Source organism: Sebastes umbrosus, chromosome 4 (genome assembly GCF_015220745.1).
Source record: "Sebastes umbrosus isolate fSebUmb1 chromosome 4, fSebUmb1.pri, whole genome shotgun sequence".
NCBI lineage: Eukaryota > Metazoa > Chordata > Actinopteri > Perciformes > Sebastidae > Sebastes > Sebastes umbrosus.
In genome coordinates, this window is record NC_051272.1 from 23987081 (window position 1) to 24010988 (window position 23908).

The 23908-nt window shown below is 40.9% G+C and overlaps 1 protein-coding gene across 1 annotated transcript; it reads right to left on the reverse strand.

Moving 5' to 3' along the window:
* Positions 1-807: 807 nt before the first annotated feature.
* Positions 808-12437, reverse strand: ldha (lactate dehydrogenase A4). Its single transcript, XM_037766053.1, has 8 exons — positions 12297-12437; positions 9169-9294; positions 7720-7837; positions 7422-7595; positions 7116-7289; positions 5454-5571; positions 2178-2301; positions 808-2078 (listed from the first exon to the last, which is right to left on the reverse strand). Exons 2-8 carry the CDS (start codon positions 9292-9294, stop codon positions 1914-1916), a joined length of 999 nt encoding a protein of 332 aa, XP_037621981.1. The 5' UTR covers positions 12297-12437; the 3' UTR covers positions 808-1913.
* Positions 12438-23908: the final 11471 nt, after the last annotated feature.

Consider the following 23908-nt stretch of genomic DNA (forward strand, 5'->3'; position numbering starts at 1 on the left):
CCAAACCACAGAAAGTACATTAATATGTGTGAAGTTGCTGTAATCAACAGTATTTTAGAATGCAGTGGTTAGTTCTCGATGTTCAAACACCGGTACAATAACCTTTTATTTTGATGTTAATAAAATGTTCAAATTCACAAATATATAGGATATTACTACTGACATTCCTGTAATATTACGTCACAATGTCTGCTGTATTGATCATGTGTTTACTACGTGTTTATTTGCATATAGAGCGGGGAAGTGAGATCGATCACTGAAGATGCATTCTAAAGCCAGGTCTTAACAGACTTATTTAAAGCTTTCCACTTGTGATCGGATCACTCAGGACGCAAGTTAATGCCGGGTCTGAACAGGACCATAGTGATCCTTTTTAAAATACTGGTATTTGTCAGCAGGTGTTGCAGTATTTACCAGATGTGTAGCAGTATTTACCTGATGTACAGCAGTATTTACCAGATGTGTAGCAGTATTTACCTGATGTACAGCAGTATTTACCAGATGTGTAGCAATATTTACCAGATGTGTAGCAGTATTTACCAGATGTGTAGCAGTATTTACCAGATGTACAGCAGTATTTACCAGATGTGTAGCAGTATTTACCAGATGTGTAGCAGTATTTACCCAATGTCACTTATAGAAGCTAGGGACCAAATTTTGATCTGCATAAAAACCTCTAACTGCCTTGGCCAACTCATGCGTTGACCCAAGCTGTGCACTAAGAGTGGCTGAGTCAGCGGCCCTGTAAACGCAAACAAACTGCCTTTTGCTAGTTTTGAATGACAAACACAGGAAAGGACAAAGAGCAAACTTGTATCATTATCCTGGCAGATTTATTTGATGTTACGGCAAATAAAAATCAACATCCAGCTGCCGCGACGGGTACAGTTCCTCAGTGAGGCAGGTGATTAATAGACCATATCTAAGGTTGTAACATTAAAACATAAATAGAGCTTAACAGTATTAACAGTTATAAATAATACCATCGTTTCTCTCCTATTTTTTTCCAGGATCAGTTTTAGTAAAATAAATACGGGTGTGCAAACAACACCTTCAAGATTATTACCTTCTGTTATGATTCATAACCTGACCCATAAGATCACGATTGTAGCAGACTCTTTCACCCCTTGGTTCTCTGTTGTCTCTTTGCTGTGTTAAATTATAGCAAGCCACTTCTCTCAGATGTGACCTGTGTTGCCAGTTCTTCAAAACCTTGACTTTGAAATACTTTTTCTATCAGTGCACTTGTGGTTTGACTTGTTTACAAAGGCTTCAATGCCCACCAGTAAATGTGGCATTGCTTTTTCTCAAATGAGAAGGTACTTTGGTATCACAGGATGTTGGCCCGGTGATATATGCAGCAGTTTTGTAGAGACTGGAGGTGGATAGGAAGCCCTCCTCGTAGGGACATGGAATGTCTCCATTATATTAAAAAATAAACAGAGATTACCAAGTGGAAGAAAACAGCTGGCAACAATCTCGGAACACACAGAAAAAATACGAACAACAAGTGTACAGAAGAAGCAGTAACATACAGTACGTAGAATGTATACACTCGATATGCAAAGGCCTTGCTTTTCTTATGTAGACGGGACAACAAATAGCTACATCTTTGCTCCGACACAGGCTGAGCTCAAAGGTTGAAGGTGTGAGTTCCCAGAATTCAGTCATGGCGGGGGTAGGACGAGACGGAGAGGCAGCGAAGGAAAATGACACCCCTGTGTGAATATCTGAAGGTAACATCTAGTTTCCACTGGTTTAGCTACCAACACTTCTCAGATATTCAGAGGTTTCATTTCACCTGTTGCAGTGAGGGGCACAGGAGGTACGGGGGGAGGGAGTCGCCCACACAGTGTTGAGTGTGGTTTTTCGGAGTGGAGTGGAGTGGAGTGGAGGATTCAGAGGAGCGCTTTTCACAGGGTGAGCTCCTTCTGTACGCCCCACAGGGTCTCGGCGCTCTTCACCAGCTGCTTCTCCTCGTCGGGCTTCAGTGTCATGTGGATCACGTCTGTCAGGCCGCTGTTGCCCAGGACGCAAGGGACGCTCAGGAAGACCTCATCCTTCACTCCATGCATGCCCTATTGGAAGAAAGGAGCACAGCAAGGTCAGGAATTGAATTTGATCATGTAGGATTTTGCCAGACGGCTAAAAGTATGGCTTGCTCCCAATCTCCTCACCTGGACCAGTGTGGACACGGGGTGCACTTTGTGCAGGTTCTTAACGATGCTTTCCACCAGGTCAGCCACAGACATACCAATGGCCCAGGAAGTGTAGCCCTTCAGCTTGATGACCTCGTAGGCCCTGCAGTGCACACACATAATAATAAGGAAATCAATTAAAAGTGAGAACAGCGTGTCTCCTGAACAGGAAAATAAATCAGTCTGCTTTAGTATTTGGGAGTGTTTGCTCCCACTTTGTCATTCTCCTCTAATATCCCTCATCCTTCTTTTTTTTCCAGATGTTTTCATGCTGAGCATTCAGCTGTTTTATCACCACGAGAGAAGCGCAAAACCGATCAACGCTTGCATGTTTGTTCAGTATCTAATGCTGTTTTGTGGGGGGGAGTTTATAATTGGCTTTCCCCAACCTCTGCTGTGCTGAGCTTGATGCATGTCTGTATGTCATATATGACGAATCTGGTCCACGTGAGTTTTGCTGACTGAACATGATGATGTAGCACACCACCTGGGCGCCTAAGCTGTGGCTTAGAAGTAGAGCGGGTCGTCCACCAATCAGAACGTCGACGGTCCGATCCCCTGTCCTCCTTCAGTCCACATGTCGAAGTGTCTTTGGGCAAGACACTTGACCCCAAATTGCTGCTAAAGGCTGTGCCATCGGTGTGTGAATTTAGTATAATATTAGTATATATTTAGTATAATATTTAGATTAGATGCTGATGGGCAGGTTGGCACTTTGCATGGCAGCCTCTGTCATCAGTGTATGAATGTGTGTGTGAATGCTGACATGTAGTGTAAAGCGCTTTGAGTGGTCGGAAGACAAGAAAGGCGCTTTATAAATGCACATCCATTTATCATTTATCATAAACTCAAATCTGGATTTGTACAGTATAGTTTCGGAAGTATGCTTTCAAAATAACTCAACTTGAAAAACATGAAAAGGCGCAGATGTGTTCCTCTTTCATACACACAAAGAATGTTACACATGTCTATTTAAGATAAGGCCTCTGCTCTTACAGGCCATGCAGCTGGTTAATCATCCACCTTTGCTGATGTTCTCTGTTGAGACATCCATCATGAACATTCACCCCTTGTCTTTGTCTCTCGCTAATCTTTTAATTAGGGCTATAACCCCTATAAGTTTGTGCCGGTTTATTATTATTATTTGTCGTCTGCCGAATAAGCGCAATTTGCCGTGAGCTGGAATGAGATAGAAACATGAAATTTGGCATAATAACTGGAAATGATGTGCAGCTGCTTCTCAAGAACTATGACCCCAATCGACCACATGGTGGCGCTGTAATTAACGCCCAAACACGCGATTTTGGAAAGGCCACGCCCCTCACACCGTAAGTCCGATTGACTTGAAACTTAACAGACATGTGCAGCTCCGTGTGATCTACAAAAGAGCTGGTCAGACCACTAAAGTCCACCTAACTAGATTTTCTGCCATATTGGATTTTTTGAAAAACAGATTTTTGACATCTCCTCCTAAACCTTAGGTCCGATTTCTACCAAATTTTCTCTGGATCATTATTGGACTAATGTCAACTAATGTTGCATTAAACTCATTGATAGCTCATTGCATTTTGAAACTGTTGACCAACGAACTTTTCACTGGGAGGAGCTTAGCAGGAAATTGGCCATAATTCATGGACCATTAATCCAATCATCACAAATCTTGGTAGATATCTTCAGTACGTGTTTGGGAATAGCCAAACACGTACTGACCAAAGCATTTTCCGCTTGACCCATAGGGGGCGCCACAAATATCAGAAACTTGTATCGCAAGATCCGGTGGACAGAATTTTATCAAATTTGGTGCACATACTCTGGGGGCAAGTATTAACCAAGATCTATAGTGTCATATTGATCGGTGCATGTGGGCGTGGCCTATTTAGTATTTTATGCTAAATTATGCCTTTGCTCAATTTGCTGTGAGCTAGAACAAGCTAGAGACATGAGACTTGGTACCATAACTGTACATGATGTCATAATGCTTCACATAAAATATGAAAACAATTGGCCACATGGTGGCGCTATAACAATTTTCAAGGCCAGCCCCCTCACACCATAAGTCCTATCAATTTGAAATTTGACAGACATGTGCTGCTGATGGTGCTCTACAAAAAAGTCTCTTGGACCACGAAAGTCCACCGACTAAATTTTCCGCCATGTTGAATTTTTTGAAAAACACATTTTTGACATCTCCTCCTAAACCGTAGGTCTGATTGCTGGCATATTTTCTGCGAATCATTATTGGACCAGGCTCATCAAAGGTTGCATAAAGCTTGTTGATATGTTATTGTGTTGTGAAGATATTGACCAATTAATTTTTAAGGGGCGGGCTCAGCACATCAATAGACCTAACTTCACAAGCCTTTGGCCCATCATCTCCAAACTTGCAGCATATGTTCACAAGAGTAGCTGAAACATCCGCTGAAAGTTTCATTCAAATCGGCCACTAGGGGGGCACTTTGAGCGATAAAGGCTATAACCCGCGAAATGCCGCTTGCGGCTTTAATTTTATTTAAATTTTATACCTGAAACCAAACATCTCATCTAGATAAATCAACTATTGTGTTCTACGTGGTTGACCTCCGTACACACCTAGCTATTGCGAGATCAATCAGGTTGGCCAACAATGATACGATATCAAAGTTTATAGAGCAAACTGTTGCATCACTTCACTTTCAAAGGAATGCCACAACTTCATGTTGCAAAATACAACAATAGGCATAAGTAACACATGTGGCAATGCTGATCAGGTAGCACGTATAGGTCATCTAAAGTCATTTAGGGCGAACCTGTCTTTCATCAGGATGTAATATGTCTGGTGTCTCATTATGAGAGTGTAAGCGAGGCCATGAGCACTATAGCATGGCTATTGTGTTTGTTCTATTGAGCCCTTGAGTAGTGTATACTGTGTGTACCCGCCTCTGCTTGCCTTTTGGCCCACAGCCTGGTCAAATTCCTCACCAGGGCTTGTCAGCTCCACTGGATTCAATTCAGCCTGTTGGCATTATTTGTCTTTATGTAAACAGGCAACTGTGACTGTGAAGCTATCAAACTTCTAAAAGGTGTGTTTCAATAAAACATGATATGTACAGTACGGCTCCCACGTCAGTGCTGGACAGATGGCCTGTATTTACACATGGCTGATTGCTTTGCATATTAGTTTGATGAGCGTGTGAGAGAGAAAATGTGGTTTCCAGGGTAGTTCAGGAAGTTCTCTCAGCTCATTGGTGGATTACTGGAAAATAATTTGTAACTCACCCATCAACCACCTGCTTATGAACAGCCTTCCAGTTCTCACTGTCACCCTCGACCCCCATCTGTGGGTTGAGGCTCTGCAGAGAAACTCCGGCAACATTCACGCCGCTCCACACGGGCACTGCAGGAAACAGACATACAATAGTGTTAAATTAGTTAATCGTGACTACAAACTCTATAGACCATTTCACAGTTGTAAATATTCCAAATGTGTCCCAGTTTATTTCCTGTTGCAGTGTATGGTCCATATTAACATGCCGATTTAGTATGGACCACATTGAGGGGGGGAGGGGAATGGAGATTTTGAGAATAAAGTCATAATATTACAAGAAAAAAGATGTGGGGGGATTCAGGAAGATAACTGGCTTCAAACAGCCAAGCCCTGCAGTTGAGATGACCCTAGAACAAACGAGCTAAACCTGTTTCTCAACAGGTTTGACCACCCATCCCCCATGAGCTCAGCAGGACAGCCTGGGTCCCCACACACCAGCACTACTGACCCATTCCACACGTCTCCTCCCCCAACACCAGTGCTCCCTTCCACACCACTCTTGTTGTTTCCTCCTCCACAAAAGAGGCGGTTTCTCCCAGGTCCGTGTGGTTCTTTCTTTGGAATATACGCAGTTTCTTGCACAATCTTTTCAAGGTCCTGATATTTATGAAAATGTGGTGCTGTTGTGCCAAAAGATTAAGTATTTTGTTATTTGTGAAACCTAAGCTAAAGTATAACTTCACAAGATGCTCAACGTTCCTTATTTTTCACACAGGCTGCTCTATTTCCCCTCTAAAATAACATGTCAAATTACTACTTTATGATATTATGACTTTATTCTCATAATATTATGACTTTTTTCTCTTAAACTTCTGACTTTATTTTCATAATATTACAACTTTTTTCTCGGAAACTTCTGACTTTATTCTCATAATATTATGACTTTTTTCACGTAAACATATGAATTTATTCTAGTAATATTATGACTTTATTTTCGAAATCTCAGATTTATTTGTTTTTCCTCAATGTGACCCTAATACTCCGTCTTAATTCAGTATGCCAAAACAGTATGTGAGATATTTTAGTATGTCCGAAACCATAGTATGAAACCAATAGTACGCAAATTGCATACTGTTCCCAGTGAAATATTACAGTATGCAACGCTGGACACGATGGCGGCATAAATATCCCACAATACAATGCGGTAGTGGCGACAACATCAATGACGCTTCAATTTAACTGTAAGAATAAGATTTTACTTTGCTAGGCCTAATATATTTTTAAAATTAATTCACACTTTGATTCCCACAAACTGTCGTTTTCATCCCATGAGGTTGGCACGGGTTACTATGGTTACACGTCTCCAAGCGGCAAGGAGGCTCTCAGGAAGTGACGACGTAAATTACAGCTCAGTGCATCCGAAAACTGAAAACAACTGTTGAGTATGTAGCGCATAGTGTGCGATTTCGGACGAAGCCAACTGTATGTGAATGACATAAACTGACAGCAAGTAAGCATGGACCAAGCTGTTGCCTAGCAATGCAATTCCTTTGAAATGGTACACACACAACATGAAACATGCAAATGATGTAGCTGTATTAAAAGATTTGCAGCAGACCAACCAACATGGAAGGCTGTGCAGAGATATTTTATTTTTAGTGAGGGCTGCATACCACTGGAGTCTCCGTGCTCTCCGACGATCCAGCCGTGGCAGCTGGATGGGTGGATATTGAGCTTCTCTCCCATGAGGTGGCGGAAACGGGCGGAGTCCAGGTTGGTGCCAGAGCCGATGACGCGGTGACGGGGGAAACCGCTCATCTTCCAGGCCACGTAGGTCAGGATGTCCACTGGAATGGCAAAGGGGACAACTCTTTAAAAAGCTGCTGATCATTTCATCTGAGCTGAACTACAGGTGTTACTCCCCTCAACACTATTTCAAGCCTTCTCCCCTCACTCATTCACACCCCCGTGTGTCTTACCTGGGTTAGAAACCACCATCAGGATGCAGTTGGGGCTGTACTTGACGATGTTTGGGATGATGAACTTGAAGATGTTGACGTTGCGCTGCACCAGGTTAAGACGGCTCTCGCCCTCCTGCTGGCGGGCGCCGGCTGTCACCACCACCACTTTGGAGTTGGCTGTCACACTGTAGTCTGACAAATTGACAAAAAGAAGAGACGTTCTGATGGAGCTACAGAGTACTAGTTTCAGTGAAGGTCAAGAGGCGTACCAGAATGAAAACTAATTTCTTCAAGAGTCATTTTTGTGCATTCTCACCTTTGTCTGCCACAATCCTGTGCGTCTTGAGGAAGAGGGATCCGTGCTGCAGGTCCATCACTTCACCCTTCAGCTTCTCCTCCATCACATCAACCAGGGCCAGCTCATCACACAAGTCCTGATTATATACATACATACATACAATTAAGACTGGGCGACCAAAATCATCTATCCTGATATAGGTCATTTCATATCTCGATAATGATATATATCACGATATAGAATGTTTTCTGTTCGTTCAATAAATAATAAGTAGGGCTGTCAAAGTTAGCGCCGCTAATTTATTTAACGTATTAACGCAACGTTGCAGCAGGCTCAGTTTAGTGAGCTAGATTGAAGATACTGGTATCATTTGAAACAAGAAATCCTAAGGAATTAACTATGGAAAATCATGTGATTAATCACGATTAAATATTTTAACCGATTGACAGCAGTAATAAATAGTCGATATGAAATAATCACATGGTAAAGCCTATTTTTGTGTGAATTAAATACTAGACAAATGAAAGGTACTGAGTATTTTCTCATTTAATTAAGAACTTTAGTGCAAGCCAAACCGTTTCAAGTGAAATTGTGGAGAAAAAATTAATGTATGTTTACATGCATGCACACCACCATAAGCAGAATTCTTATCAATCCAGATTTTATGAGAAATTTGAGTTAGTATGTGCTACTTATTATCAATTTAGATGACGTAGCTGTGTATCCCGATATGATTTCATCATGATATGATTCAACTGAAAGACAATAAATTATCATATTTTATGATCCCAGTCGTACATGCAATAAGTCATTCTGACAACACACTTTACACAGTGTATCTTACATGGATGAAGCTACAGTGAGGCTTATTCAAAGTGGCTGAACTCTGCTGTGTTAACGTGCAGGAACAACACTATTCATCTCTGCCTTGACTGTTGAGCAGCATTGTTAGTTGTGAGACCTGGATGTGACCTAGTTTCTCTTAGCCTCTGTTGTTCCTCAGCGGGCACAGATCCAGCTCACTTGTTGTGAATGGAACAGGACAATATTAGGGAAATACGATTTTTCCTGTCTATGCTTGTATAATAAGGTAGCACGCAGTTGTTTGTTTTATTTCAACCAAGCGTTACAGAAGCTGATACCACAAGTCTCCACGCCTTCAAAGTCTGTTTGACTGCAGCCCTTGGAGGTTTCTCAATTCAGAGAGTATTTTGCAAATCCTTATTATTCCATTCGTTGGTACTTTTAAGTTATTAAAGTTGATCTAAGTTTGTGCTTTTCAAGGTGTTATGTAAGGTGCATGAGTTCACTTTTGTTTCTTGTACTTAGTTCTGTAATATCTCTGTACTGTCACCGATTTACCTTTCGAGCTGTCATCCCATCTACTTTCTTTTTGCTCATTTCAAAAGCTTTTTTCTGATACACACACATCGCTCAGCTCTTTCTCCTCACACCTTTTTGACTCACCTTGAGCAGCACACTGATGGCAGAGGCCATGCCAACCATGCCGACACCCACCACCGTCACCTTGTTCCTGCTGCCAACAGGCTCCTCCTTCATCACATGGCTGATCAGCTTCTCCTTGGTGGACATCTGTGGGAAGCAAAGAGGTGTTTGGAGAAAGTAGATAAGCGGATAAATATAGTATAAAAGGAGGAGGAGGGAGAGAGGGTGAGAGTGGAAACAGAGAGGCAGTAAAATAGTGCTGCATAATGTATGTGACAGCTTGAATGTGTTGTAACTAAGAGACCCACACAAGGGGCGGACGTGAGTGCTTTCTCATCCAACAATGACTGGCTCAAACTCGGAATTCCCTTTTCATCTCCGTCATAAAATTTAAAGTTTGCCCTTTTCATAATCCCGAGAAGAAGTCCTCTGATGACCACAAGTTCCAGTTCCTTCCTCATTAGTCTACCACTCTTGTCTCATGCTTACTTCCATAAATGGACAGTAATTCCTGCCTCACAGCTCCACACTGGGTCTCCATGGCAACCACTGCCTGGGAAAGTACTGCAGCTGGTCTCCGTGCAGCTCAGACTGTCCTCGGCTTACGTCACACACACACACACACACACAATTTATGTTTCCTGGTTGGGCAGACACGCCCAATGAGTTCGTTTACATCACTGGCATGACAAGCCTGGCTCTCTGCGATGTGGAGACAAGCACGTAGTGGAGTTCCCGATAGGATTAATACACTGTAATACCTTCTTTGAGAGAATGTTTAAGACCTCTCCGTGGTGAGTTTGCACACAATAGTAGGATATGGATAAGTGGGACAAGTCATACCCAATATCCCTTTATCTACTTATCTCTCACTCGGAGGTGAAAGCTTACTGAATACCAGGCCCTGACCCTGAAGTGAGCTTTCCAAAAGGACCCTTTGTTAGCTTACAGTAAAGGATTACTCTACATGTTCAATACTGGCCACCACAGTTCCTGTCTTTACTGTTGAAATGTGCTGTACAGACCAGCTAAATTACTACTGTAGCACAATTTAATGAGGATTACAAGAAGGATTATTAGTAGCTGAAAGAACTTAATGCGATATAGTTAGAACGAGAGAGGGGAGATGGATGTTCTCTATCAAGCTTCGGTTAATATACATTTCTGGGACTTCAGGCTGCAGTGGGTAGAATTTAAGCAAATATTATTAAAAAAAAATATTTTTATAAAATGGTCACTATATCCTGACAGTAGTGCATGAGACAGGTTATCTGAAATAAAAAAAAATCAGGTGCCTGATTTCGGCAAGATTTCACAGACCGGAGGAAAACAACCAATCAGAGACGAGATGGAGCCTTGCCGTCTCTGAGCAGCTGTCAATCACTCCTGAAGTCCGATCAAACGATCAATCTAAACGGTTGATTCAAATATGAATCAATATTCTGTTACTGTAATGCTTATTTTGCTTCTCAAATGTTTTCAGAAACATCTTGTAGTGTACTGTTTAGCTGTAAAATTAGAAAGTTTGTGACCCGGCAGCCATGTTGATATCAGTTGAGGAAATACCAAGCACCGCCCACCAGCCAGAGCAAACTTTCTCATTCTACAGCTAAACCGTTCTGAAAACTTTAGAGGGGAGAAATAGGCATTACAGTAACAGAATATTTATTCATATTCGATCAGCGCTGCCTAGTTTGACCGTTCGATCGGAGTTTGCGACTGGTTGACAGCTGCCTCCGTTGAATGAACAGCCAATAGGAACGCTCTCTCTCTGAAATGACCTGTGATTGGCCAAAGATTTTTTAAAGCCTGAAAACAGAGCCATGAGGAGATGCAGAAGTCTAGTTATCTCTCAGAACACTTGAATTACAATATGCTGAAAGGTTATTATGGAATTTTTGCCCAATGATGCCAAAAACATTCTGCCTACTGCAGCTTTAACTAGCACACAACTGAACCACTAAAACTACTTTATGCATGCTGGCATTATCATATTCCCCTGTACATTATGACATTTACTTCATTTGATCACCAATAGGTCAGTGGGGGGGGGTTTACTGAGCTCTGACTGAGTGTCAGGTGTCACGGCTGAGGGTCAGTATCTGGTCTTTCAGGTTACCATTCCACAGGCGACTGTGAATATATTTTGTTTCAGACTACGTGATCATCAAACAAAACATCAGTTTATCCAAACTATTTGATTGCCTTCAATAATGGAGTGATTATTATTACCAGCAGGAAAAACTAGATTTAGTTTCCACTGTGCAGTCACAGAGTGCAATCAGACACTCTATTGTAGCTGCCAACAGGCTACAACTGACACTTATTCACCAACAACACTGTGCCAAGAATGGCATTAGTTTGATCAATCGGAAAATGTAAGCTACACACAAAGTGTTTTGAATAATTTACCTAAAAGTGAAATTCATGCACATCTGGCAAAAGCACTGAAACACCGGTAATAACCTGATCTGCCCTCAGCAGCACCAATATACTCTCACTAAGATCTGCTTCCCTTTGGCCAAGCATATGAATGCAGTGCATTTCCTATGCCAGGTTCATTTATTCACTGCTGTAACCCGCTTGTGTAACACTGCGTCTATTACATTATCCCAAACCACCTGATGCAGCCATTGAAACAGATTCAAAACCACCTGCACATCTCTAGGGTTGTTATAGTAACCTATATTATTGACACAGGTTATTTAGATAATATATCCTATATTGTATAAGTAATTTATTTTATGTAGATAATGTATAACATCATTCTTAATGAGCTTAACTGCAACAAATAGGAAACTACACTGACTGGCCTACATCCTGTTGCTTCTGCTACTCTGTTTAACACTTCATTAAACAAATTAAATGCAACACATGTAAAGAAATAAGTAATAAAAATGGAATTTTTTTTTTTTTTTTTAGTAATAAAAAAATGAGGGTTTGTGCCAGACACATTCACAACCAATCAGCTCTATCGATATTGACTATCGACACGCCCCTCTACTCTACGTATTCTCTGAAAATGCGCATCAGGTTGCTGATAAACTACTTCATGAAAAATGGCTAAAAAAATAGTGCTAGTTTCCGGAGGACCCTGAAGTATACATTGTATATACAGTGTAACGTTTGAGTGAGTCTGGTTTTCTTACCTTTAAGGCTTCAGTTAAACAGGCGAAAGGAAACACGAGCTGGAATGTGTCTGCTCCTCCAGAGTGCAGCTTTTCCGCAGAAGTGGTGCTGCAGAGGAGGCTGTCTCCGCTATTTAAAGACTCCTCCTCCTCTCGAGACGTTACGTGCGAGGGAGAGCGTGCTGAGTGTCACGTCCGAGGCAGGATGCGACACACTGAGTCAAACCCTTTACATGCTAATGGAGCTACTGCTTCTCTTTTCCCTGTTAATTCACAGGAATTTGGTCTTACAACATAACGTTCTCGTCTTCTCTGTCTCTTAACTAGAAATTACATGGAGGTTATGTTATGTATGTTTATTGCAAAGTGTCAATACAAATATAATAACAAAAAGAAAAAAGAAATGACATCAAGGGAAACCCCATTAGACATGTAGGTGGAGGATGGTGGAAAAGATGATCGAGTAAAACAGATGTTCTCTTCTGCAAAAGGACCCGGATTTAATTTATAACTGGATTAAAATCACTTCTTATAATAAACTTATTGCTGTTACCTTCCCCCCCCCCCCCCCCCCAGAAGACTTTATTTTAGATTTGTAAACAATACAAAGAAAAATAAATACATAGGTAAACAATACATATAAAGGAAATAAAGGGATACATAAAAACAAACAAAAATTAAATAAATATAAAAAAAATAACAAAAAACACAGGATTTAATTTATAACTGGATTAAAATCACTTCCTATAATAAACTTATTGCTGTTACCTCCCCCCCCCCCCCCCCCAGAAGACTTTATTTTAGATTTGTAAACAATACAAAGACAAATCAATACATAGGTAAACAATACATATAAAGGAAATAAAGGGATACATAAAAACAAACAAAAATTAAATAAATATAAAAAAAATAATAACAAAAAACACAGGATTTAATTTATAACTGGATTAAAATCACTTCCTATAATAATCTATTGCTGTTACCTTTTTTTTCCCAGTAGACTTATTTTAGATTTGTAAACAATACAAAGAAAAATCAATACATAGGTGAACAATACATATAAGGGAAATAAAGGGATAAATAAAATAATAATAATAATAATAATAATAATAATAATAATAATAACATAAAATACAAAATATGCCAGGTATTATTATATAAATAAATTAATAAATAAACAATTGTAACTTAAGTAAAAACATTAACACAAATTCCCCGTTTTACTAGCCTTTTTGTTTTTTGCAGAAGAATATTGTCTTAATATATAGTTCAATTTCTTTCTTAAAACATATTAAAGTGAGGCTAAACTCTCGCAAAATTTGCATTTATGAATGTAAAACTTTGCGACAATTATAATGAGATTGATTTGAAAACATTCTCTCTACACATATAATGTGTTGGACCTCAAAAAAGCCAAAGCTGATGCTGTTACCAGGGCTCAGTTTCCGGATGGATGATGAAACGTTATATAGTAGTAGTGTAATAGTGTACGTGCAGTAGCGAGTTCCTCTTCGCTATATGACTCATGTAGGTGACTTGCAATTTAAATTAATTTCATAAATGTGGCTGTTAATGTTAGAGGAAGCTCATTTTAGCTTCTGGGTACTATGTAACGTGGCGGACACTAACAGGAAATGGTCACCTGGAAAGAAAAGCATGGTGTATATTTGATAGCCAGGTTTATTATGTCATTATTCTACCAGATCATCAGCATTTTAGCGCCCCCTTCTGTCTAGTTTAAGTTATTACAACACAAAGCCCCATTACTCCAATATTACTCAACCTTTATCAGCCTTTTGTGTTACCTATCTGAGGAATTTTCTGAGTCTGATAGAGTTGATTGGACTGACAAAAGACTCAAGAGTTGCATATGAGTTACAACATAGCATTTTTCCATTATTTCTTATTGTTCTGGTGAACTATTTGACCTACACTGGGACCAAAGAGTCATGCTCTCAGACTATCCAGTTCCAGATATACTGTATATTTGGTCATGTCCGTTCAGAAATATGTGAACTTATGTTCCCATTGAGTAATTCATGCCTTTTACAGATGGGACTCTTTGTATTTGAGCAACATCAAGTACCAAATGTTATAGGTCATCAAGGGTCAAGGGTCAAGGAAAACTTTATTATCAATTTGAGCAATTTGTTGTACAGTCAGCAGTACCACACAGTCATCAAACAAATACAATAAACACAATAAATAGCCTATTAAAGGCAATAAATACTAAAGCTTACAACATACAACATTACAGGGCATTGTTTAGGAAACCAATGGCAGTCGAAACAAAAGAATTTCTGAGCCTATTGGTCCTAAGTTTAGGCAAACTGTATCTGCGGCCTGACGGGAGCAACCTGAACTCAATGGACAGGGGATGGCTAGGATCAGCTAGGACTGACTGAACCTCCTTCAAGGTCCTACTTTGGAATAGAGGAGTCAAGTCATTCAGGGTGGTGCCTGCAATTTTGCTTCACACTTTGACTATACCCTGCAATCTGTTTCTTGTTTTTGAGGGTAAGCAACCCATACCAGCTGATAAAAGAGAACGTCAAGACAGACGTGATAAAACAAGAATAAAACATTTTCATAAAAGTGTTGTCCACCTTAAAACTACAAAGTTTACGGTAAAAATACATCCGCTGATGAGCATTTTTACATACAGCGCCCACCTGAGTCTCAAAGGTTAGCCTGTCATCCAGTACCGTGCCAAGGTATTTGTACTGCTGCACCACCTCAACAGCCTGGTCATGATTCACATCATGCTATATATATGACTAAACACCAGAAAATGCCAGTAACCATTTTTTAAACAGGTAAGAATTCCAGTCTGCTTTAATAATAAAATGTTGACTTGAAACATGAGCTTTGTGTTTACTCCTAATACTTTTGGTTGTAAGTCCTTTGAGAAGCAAATACAAGCAGAGTCAGTTCAGAGGGAACCGCAGGTGTAGAGTAGAAAACAGCCTTCCCTTTCTAATGTAGTTCTTAAATGGGTACAAAATTATTTATTTTGCACTTACTGGAGTACACATTAATGTCACAATATAGACTCCCACTTACATCTCTGTTCCTTCTTCTGTTTTAGGTGTATAGATAATTTTAATTTTAATTACATTTTTCTTTGTTTTGTCTTCCTTCTCAGGCCGGTCAGATCGCAGCCATAGAAGACCATCACTTGTATATATCCTGTTTTTAGCACTTTGCTGAAGGACACTTCAGCGGGCCAGATATTTATTGACATGGAGGTTTGCATCCAGGTCATCTAGATGGTATGAATATGATTTCCATTCACCATAAGCCATCCTTCTGCATTTATTATCAATGTGTCAGTCATGGGAAAGTATTTTTTTTTGTGATTTATTCATACAATTCACTGACAGGACTGTATGTCCCATAATAACAACATTATGATAGATTTCCTCTGATGGAGTGCAGATACGGTGAAATTCTAAAAATCATCCCATTGCCAATTTAAAAAATATATAATAAAAAATAAATACAAAAACAAAGTATGTATTGTATTGTATTTTCACATAAGCCAACATTTGATCATTTATAACTAGTTGTAGTGTGTTGCCTGCCGTCCTGATGCACAGAAAACAAAGATTTCTGTTAATAACATGAGGATCTTATCAGTCATGAGCCTTCAAACTGCTCTCTCTGCTCTATTATTATGTGATGATTTCACATCCTGCTATGTAATCTCCTTCCATACAAACCCATGTAGTGTTTTAGCAATCTGCAGTGGCTTTACATATAGATAATACAAATAATCAAATCAGCTGTCAGGTGAGGTTGGCCTTTCGCAGGGTGGATTGTTTTTATTTATTTATTTTTATTGATGCAAAGGGACAGTACATAAACAATGAGAGAGGCAGTGACGGAATGTAACTAAGTACATTTACTCAAGTACTGTACTTAAGTACAATTTTGCAGTAAATGTACTTGAGTATTTCCATTTCATGCTACTTTATATCTCTACTTCACTACATTTCAGAGGCAAATATTGTACTTTTTACTTCACTACATTTATATAACAGTTTTAGTTAGTTTGCAGATTGATATTCCAAAATATAATTAACTAATACATTAGGATGTATTGCTATAAGTTAAATTACCCAGCAATATATTGTATAAACTCCATATATTTTCATTACTTTTAAAGTATTGAAAAACAGTTCCACATTTACCAGCTGCAGCATTTAAGTGATGAACACACTGATGCATCACTAATTATAATCCAGTAATAAAATATATGTGATGGGATATGATTCTGCAAAATGAGCACTTTTACTTTATGTACTTTAAATATATTTAATGCTGATGCTTTTGTACTTTTACGTGAGTAATATTTTGAATACAGGCTATTTACTTATAACAGAGTATCTTCGTATCACTGTAGTACTTAAGTAAAAAACTGAGTGCTTCTTCCACCACTGGGCAGAGGTAGAGACATTTGTACATTCAATCAGAGGAAGCGTGAGAACTAAAGCTAGACAAAACCAAAAAAACAACAAGTCATCAAAACAAAAATAGATATAACAATACTAATAATAGACAAGTCCGTTGGGCTTATCTGCTTCAGACCGCGCCCGGAGGCCCAGACCCTTAGGCTGGAGCTAGATGATAGGCTGATAGAAGCCCACCCACCACAGGGTAGGGCTCTATCAGCACAATGCCTTTGTAAGGTAGTTCGGACAGCTGACTGAGTCCATTGCTGCTCTCACTTGACACACCACACACACTCACAACATATATCCAACACACCCTTTGCACTTTGGTGTTGTGTTTAAGGTGTTAATATTCCCCTGTTCCTGTTGTCCTGAGTTTGATGTATGTATTTAGTTAGGAAGAATGAAACCTAGATGCCAAATATAGATGTACATATTCTGCATTCACAAAATAATCCATTCCATGTGATGTGGCTGACTGAACAGTGTCAGTCAGTTGCTTTTTTGTGTTTTGTAAAATAGATCTTGTGTCTGATTAATGAGATTACTATAGAAGATTTGAGTGAAGATACTGGCATCATATGAAACTAGAAAACCTAAGGAATCCTGTGGTTCCATGTCATACTAACTTCTTGAGAAGGAGGCTAAATAACGCTCCAAACTTACGTTAAATTTTGGCGAGGAAAAGCTGATATGGCCATTTTCAAAGGGGTCCTTCGATCTCTGACCTCAAGATATGTGAATGTAAATGGGTTCTATGGGTACCCACGAGTCTCCCCTTTACAGACATGCCCACTTTATGATAATCACATGCAGTTTGGGGCAAGTCATAGTCAAGTCAGCACACTGACATACAGACAGCTGTTGTTGCCTTTTAGGCTTGAGTTTGCCATGTTATCATTTGAGCGTATTTTCTATGCTAAATGCAGTACCTGTGAGGGTTTCTGGACAATATTTGTCATTGTTTGTGTTCAGTGCTCACCTGTTCCAGCCTCTTGCTGGTCCTTTATGTATTATCAACCACTGGCTCAATAAAAGCAGTTCACCAGCAGGAGGTGCAATCATACAGGCAGTAGATTAGAGCAACCTCCAGGCTCTTTTCTACTCTGATGATAACATTGCTACATGGACTTGAATTCTAATTTGAGCACTAGTTTCTACCTGAGTAACATGAAGCATTACCTGATAGTGAAGGCTTATGAGTGCATGCCACGGTGCATACTAAAACACTAACATGAATCTGCCACACAAAGTCTTTCCCTCCAGCTAAACCCTTTGGTTACAGCATGACTGAAATACATTGATTCAGTTATTGATTCAGAATTACGTGATCAATTCAAATGGAAGATTATTTTAGGTCATATAATATTTAGCATATTTCAACTTTAATGCTGAATTAAAGCTGCAGTTGGTAACTTTGAGCAAATATGATTTAAAAAACAGTTAGTTTTATAAAACGGTCACTATATCCTGACAGTAGTGCATGAGACAGGTAATCTGTGAAAGAAAGTCATGTGCTTCTGTGTCCTCAGGTGCTTCTAATGGCATCTGCATCGAAGGAAAACAACTAATATGAGCCGAGCAGACTCTAACGCAGCTGTCAATCACGCCGATATATTAGGCAGAGCTGATCAAATATGAATCAATATTCTGTTACTGTAATGCCTATTTCTCTCCTGAAATGTTTTCAGAAACATCTTGTAGTGTACTATTACCTGTAAAATGAGAAAGTTTGCTCCGGCTGGTGGGCGGTGATTGGTATTTCCTCAAGTGTTTTCAATGGCGGTCGGGTCACAAACAGTCAGCCCAGTCACGCATGAAATAGTCACGAATTGTAATGTATTGATTTGTGTACATAGACACAAATTTTAATTTTTTTTCATGATGGTCAACATAAAATCAATTCGTATGTAATCCACGTAATTGTGAACCAGGAAGTATAGAGAGTGACAAACGCCACAGAGGATGTTGGTCAGGGTGGATTGGTGGGTCGACAAAACACAGGACTTTCGCCCAGGAGACCGGTGTTTGCATCCCATGTGAAACCAGAAGTCAACGCTGATTTATTGGTCAGGTAACTTTTACGAAACCTAACTAAGTAGTTTTGTTGCCTAAACCTAACCAAGTCGATCTATTCCTAAACCGAACTAAGTCGTTTTATTTTGAAAAGACTGGAGAAAAAATCAGAAAAAAGACTGGAAATTGACACGTGCGTCACGTGTTGCTGGACATTCACAGCAAAACGCACAAAAAATACATTGTTGAAAGTCGTGCTGAGCGTCAAGAATTAAAAGGGTCTATGTACACGAATCAAATAGATTACATTTTATGACTATTTCACAAACCGAGAGACTGTGTTGAAACAGTACACTAAAATATGTTTCTGAAAACATTTATGGCAAGAAATAGGCATTACAGTAACAGAATCTTGATTCATATTTGATCAGCACTGCCTAGTTTGACTGTTTGATCGGAGTTTGCTAGTTTCGCAAATAGTGATTAACAGCTGTGTTAGAGAATACTCAGCTCTGATTGGTTGTTATCCTTCAGGCGTGGTGAAATCTTGCAACTGACATTAGGAGCACTAGGAGGATACAGAGGAACTGCAGCTTTTAATCAATGACTCTATATCCATATAAAAATCAGGCCTTCAGCTACTGACCCGTGGTCCACAAGATGGCTGGTGTTGTAGATCCCCGGGAGTCTTCTAGGTTATCTTAGTGGATTAAAGCCGAAGGAAATTGATTTACTCAAACTTACTTCACAGGTTTGAGGTAGCCCGTGTACTGCTAAATCTATCCTTACTTAACAATTGAATCAAAGGTGTCTACATTTTCCGCTCAGATCCCCAGGCCAATTGTCCTCAAATGGCTGTCCCTCGTCTTCAGTTAAAACAACATCTATCACATGGGCCCTGACTTGAAAAGTAATGAAAACTCGACTAAAAGTGTGTGATGATATAAAAAACAGTGCTGGAGACAGATGAAGTTCCATTAGATGTGTGTGAAATCATACTTCATCTCCTGTTGTTTAATGTCCTCAGTTTGCCTACAGCGATGTACTCCGAAACTTTCCCCGACTCTGAGCAACTTCTTGTCCTTGCTTACAGGATTACGTGTCTTTGTCTCCATCTTCCACCACCTCCTTCAATGGTCTGTGGAGCGTGTGCCAATTCAATCACACCCAGCCTCCCCCTCCCACTCCCCCCCAGTGGAATAAAGAAACACTAGTTTGTCATGTTAGCTTCCCCTCTCACACCACAGGGTCAGTTGCCAACACGCTGTTATTGCACAGGGCATTGGGACCGAGGTGTGTCTGCTGAGGGTGATATCCTACCTGTCTGAGCCTGCCGTGTAATGGAGAAGAATCTAATCGCCTCGCCACAGCATCCTCCTCCTCCTCTTACTCCAGCCTCTGTTTAGAAATAGAACTGAGGCCGAGGAACAAGGCCACATCAATCATAAAAAAAGGATTCTCCGGGGACCGAGATCACTCTCACAACTCTGTCAGAACAACATCCAGCAAATTTGACGTCACCTCGCTTTACCTCACACGGACACATCCTGATCCACGAACCCACAGTCCTGTCTGATTTCTGCTTACTAATTTGTCCTTCCTTGTCTTTCAACATGAATCAAACACTCTTCTTCCTCTTCCACTTTCATCCCACAGTCACTTCCAACCTTCCTTTCCTTCATATCTTTCCCCCTTCTCTTCCCATTGCTCCCAGCCCTCCCTCTCCTCCCTTTTCCCGGCTTCCAGTTTCGCTCCATGCGCACCTTCTGTCTACGATTGATAACATCCCTGATGGAGCTCCTTTATTAGCCACCCACGGGCAGATTAACCAGAGCAATAATACACCAATCAGCAGCAATTACGCTGAGATAAACCCAGGGAGAGCTCTGCTGGGTGCGGGGGAAAGGATGTGGCAGTTGTAGAGTGATTGGGTGTGTTTTAGTACAGAATTAAAGGTTGTGTGTCGGTGCATACATTTACGTGTTCTACAAGTACAAGTACATTTAACTGAGTGTTGTTTTGCCTGTAGTCTTAATCCCTTCATAGGGCATGTTATTATAATCAGATGTGAAATCGGTCCTAGTCCCCAAGTCCTTATCAGGTGCTAATTGAAGTCATGATCAGGCAGGTTGTGTTCTCATCTCCAAGTTATTATTGAAAGTAGACGCACGAGTGCAGCAAACCAGCAGAATAAATAGAGGTTTTGAATCAATATGGTGGTATCATTACTCTCCGAGTGTGCTATTATGATTGAAGGCATCCCTTCTCCCATCATTACAGCATATTAAAACACTTACGATGTTGGCACTTGTTAGTTTTTGGACTCCGCTGCCTGAAACAGCAGCCCTGGCATTGTTATAGAGCAGCTAAATGATGATGAAAACGAGTGGAAGGGTAGATATGAGTTTCCCGCCTGCAGGCATTCAACGCACCAGCCAAGTCTGATTTCAAGAACAGCTGTGTGGATTTAACCTCCCCCTCCCGCTCTATTTTTTTTTTGCACTCACAAACACGCATTCGCATGCATCCACACACGCATATGTACGTGCTTGCATGCACATAGGAACACTAAGCAGGAGTTACTTTTTAATGGCAGACCAAGGACCCTTGGAAGCTGTTTACAGCTGTGTATCTTTCAAATCCAGATCTGCTTTATACCAGCAAACTTGCCAAACTGTGTGTGCAGATGCATCAGATTATGCCCCCCCAACTGGCTTCAGAAACAATGATCCGACTCTCATATCAAAGTGGACCTCTAATTATACTTTGCTTATTTCATTTGGCTCTTTTAAGATCCGAGCTCGGCGCAGCTCAGTTTGATTAATTCTTGCAATTTCAGAGTCAAAGGGGCTGCGCTGTAATTCTCGAAATTGGCACGGTAAAAAACTCCCAGACGCTCAGTGCGTGTAGGATCTTCCTTTCACCTTAGTTTCACCAAACATGTATGTCCCCTCCAACCTCCAACGACCTCCAAAAGTTAATCCTGGAGCAGAAAACGCAGCAGACATTTACCAGTTCTTCGAGCATGAAATTAAATATATTTCCTTTGGCTGTCCCAGCTCTAATTATTTCGGAGGATTTATGACAGTGTCACTGTTATTTGTTTAAGGACACTGTATTGTGGACTGTTGCAGGTAGCCTCACATGTTTTTTACATGTCACTGGAGAAGCTCTGCGAAGCATTTGTCTCCCAGTCCAGTGACCTTAACACCTGTGATTGATATGGGGGGGTGGAGGGGAGGTGATGTGCGTGTGAAGGCATGGCCTACCCGGGATGTGCGTGCATGAAGGGGTAAGGTTAATTGAAGTTGTTAGAGTTAAAATGATTCCCTCAGGGGGGGACATGGCAGGTGGAGGCGGTGGGTGGGTTCAGCAGTGGGTGACAGAGAGAGATCAGTAGAGAGGGATGAAATGGAGGGGTAAAGCGAAAGGGGGGGAGGGTGGGGGTCAAAGGGATTGCTCCTCGCCCCCAGCGCTCGGAGGCGGTGATACATGAGGACGGAGAGATGAAATGATTCACCTAAAGGTCAGGTGTGTCTGTCCTTCCCTACATCCGACCCCTCACCCATCCCTGTTTTCGTCTTTGATCCCCTTGTCTCTCTCCACTTGTTTCACTTCAGCTAAACACATTTTTTCACATGATGTGCTATTAATTTACACTTTGATAAACAAATCGGCGTGTCCCTCCCCTCTCCTCCCTGTCTCACACATGCCTCTCTATTCTGTCTGTCCGTCCCCTCCCGTGGCCTTTCCCCTCTCCTCCCATACTAGCCTTCATTTCACAGATGACAGGTTGGCTGACTGTAATCCAACAGATGCTGGGGCGGGGAGGCCTGACCAACTGTTTTAACTCCAATCAGCTTTTATTGCTCTCCGGAGGAACCCCACACAACCCCATGCGCAGCCTGACATTTCAGAGAGCAGAAGAGAAAATAGCACATGTGTAAATGTATCCGTGTGTGTTTGTGTGTGTTGATGAAGGCAGGGGGCTGATGAGGAAAAAGGGTGACAGTCATTACCCTCTGTGCCCGGTGTGGGGCCAAACCGCTGGCGTCAATCAACTCAGTGTGTTTGTGCATGTGTGTGTGTGTGTGTGACGGAGAGAGAGGGTCCGGCATCGGCAGGGATGGAGATGTCGCTGGTAATGCATCTGCCACTGTCGCTCGCCACCGACAGCCTGAGCCACCCCTGCATCGCAGACGTCTGTCGTCTCCTTCCCATTCTCCATCCATCTCCCTCTCTTCACACCCACCTCCGTTCTCCACCCTCAGCCTCCCTCCCTCTGAGACAAAGACAAAAGCCACTGTAGGTTTACTACGAGATGACTTTGAAGCTCCAATAAGATGATGCTATATTGCTGTTTGTGTCATCTGTTTCCAGTCAAAACTGCTGCATCTCTAGAGTCTCCCTAAATGTGGCAGTACGAATGGTTATTATCAAGAGTGTAGCATGTTTACCGCATTACCTGAAGTAGCAGCAACATTGTTTTTGAATTGTTGGGTACTTGAGGATCTTTCAAAGAAAGATTGGCTTAATTTCTTGGACATTATGAAGGCCATTTTTATGCTGCCATCATATTCATGTGACAACTATGATGCAGTTAAGATGCCAAAGAGTGATTCAAGCTAATTTAGTTGAGATTTGTGTTTGGATTTACCCTCAAGTAATTTAACTGAGTCCTTTGAGGCCTCGTAGTTCGTGAAGAAATAAATACCCTAAATGTTTCTACTATATTCTCTGACACACAATGGTGTTCAAATGTGCTTCGCGATGTCAACATATCCTCATTTTGTTCAGTTCAATAGCACAATAGTAGACTTCCAGAAGCCATCAGTCATTTGATAAAAAGGGTACCTCTGTTTATCAGATGATTAATGGGGTTTTAGTGTTCTCTGTAGAGCCGCAGGCCACTTGAACTCTGCAGCCCGACCTGCAGGCTATTAAAGCCGCCGAAGACCATAGAAACATTTTACTGCTGCTAACACAAAGAGGTGATGTGACCTTGGCCGTGGCGGCGTTGTTTGAACGGGGCATTGATATATAAACACATGCAGAGACACATCTTTCCATACATGTGCATGATCATATATCCATGTAAGCACCTGCTCACTTCATGCTGACACAGCACATGAATTTGCAGTCAACACTACGTCAGTACGCCAG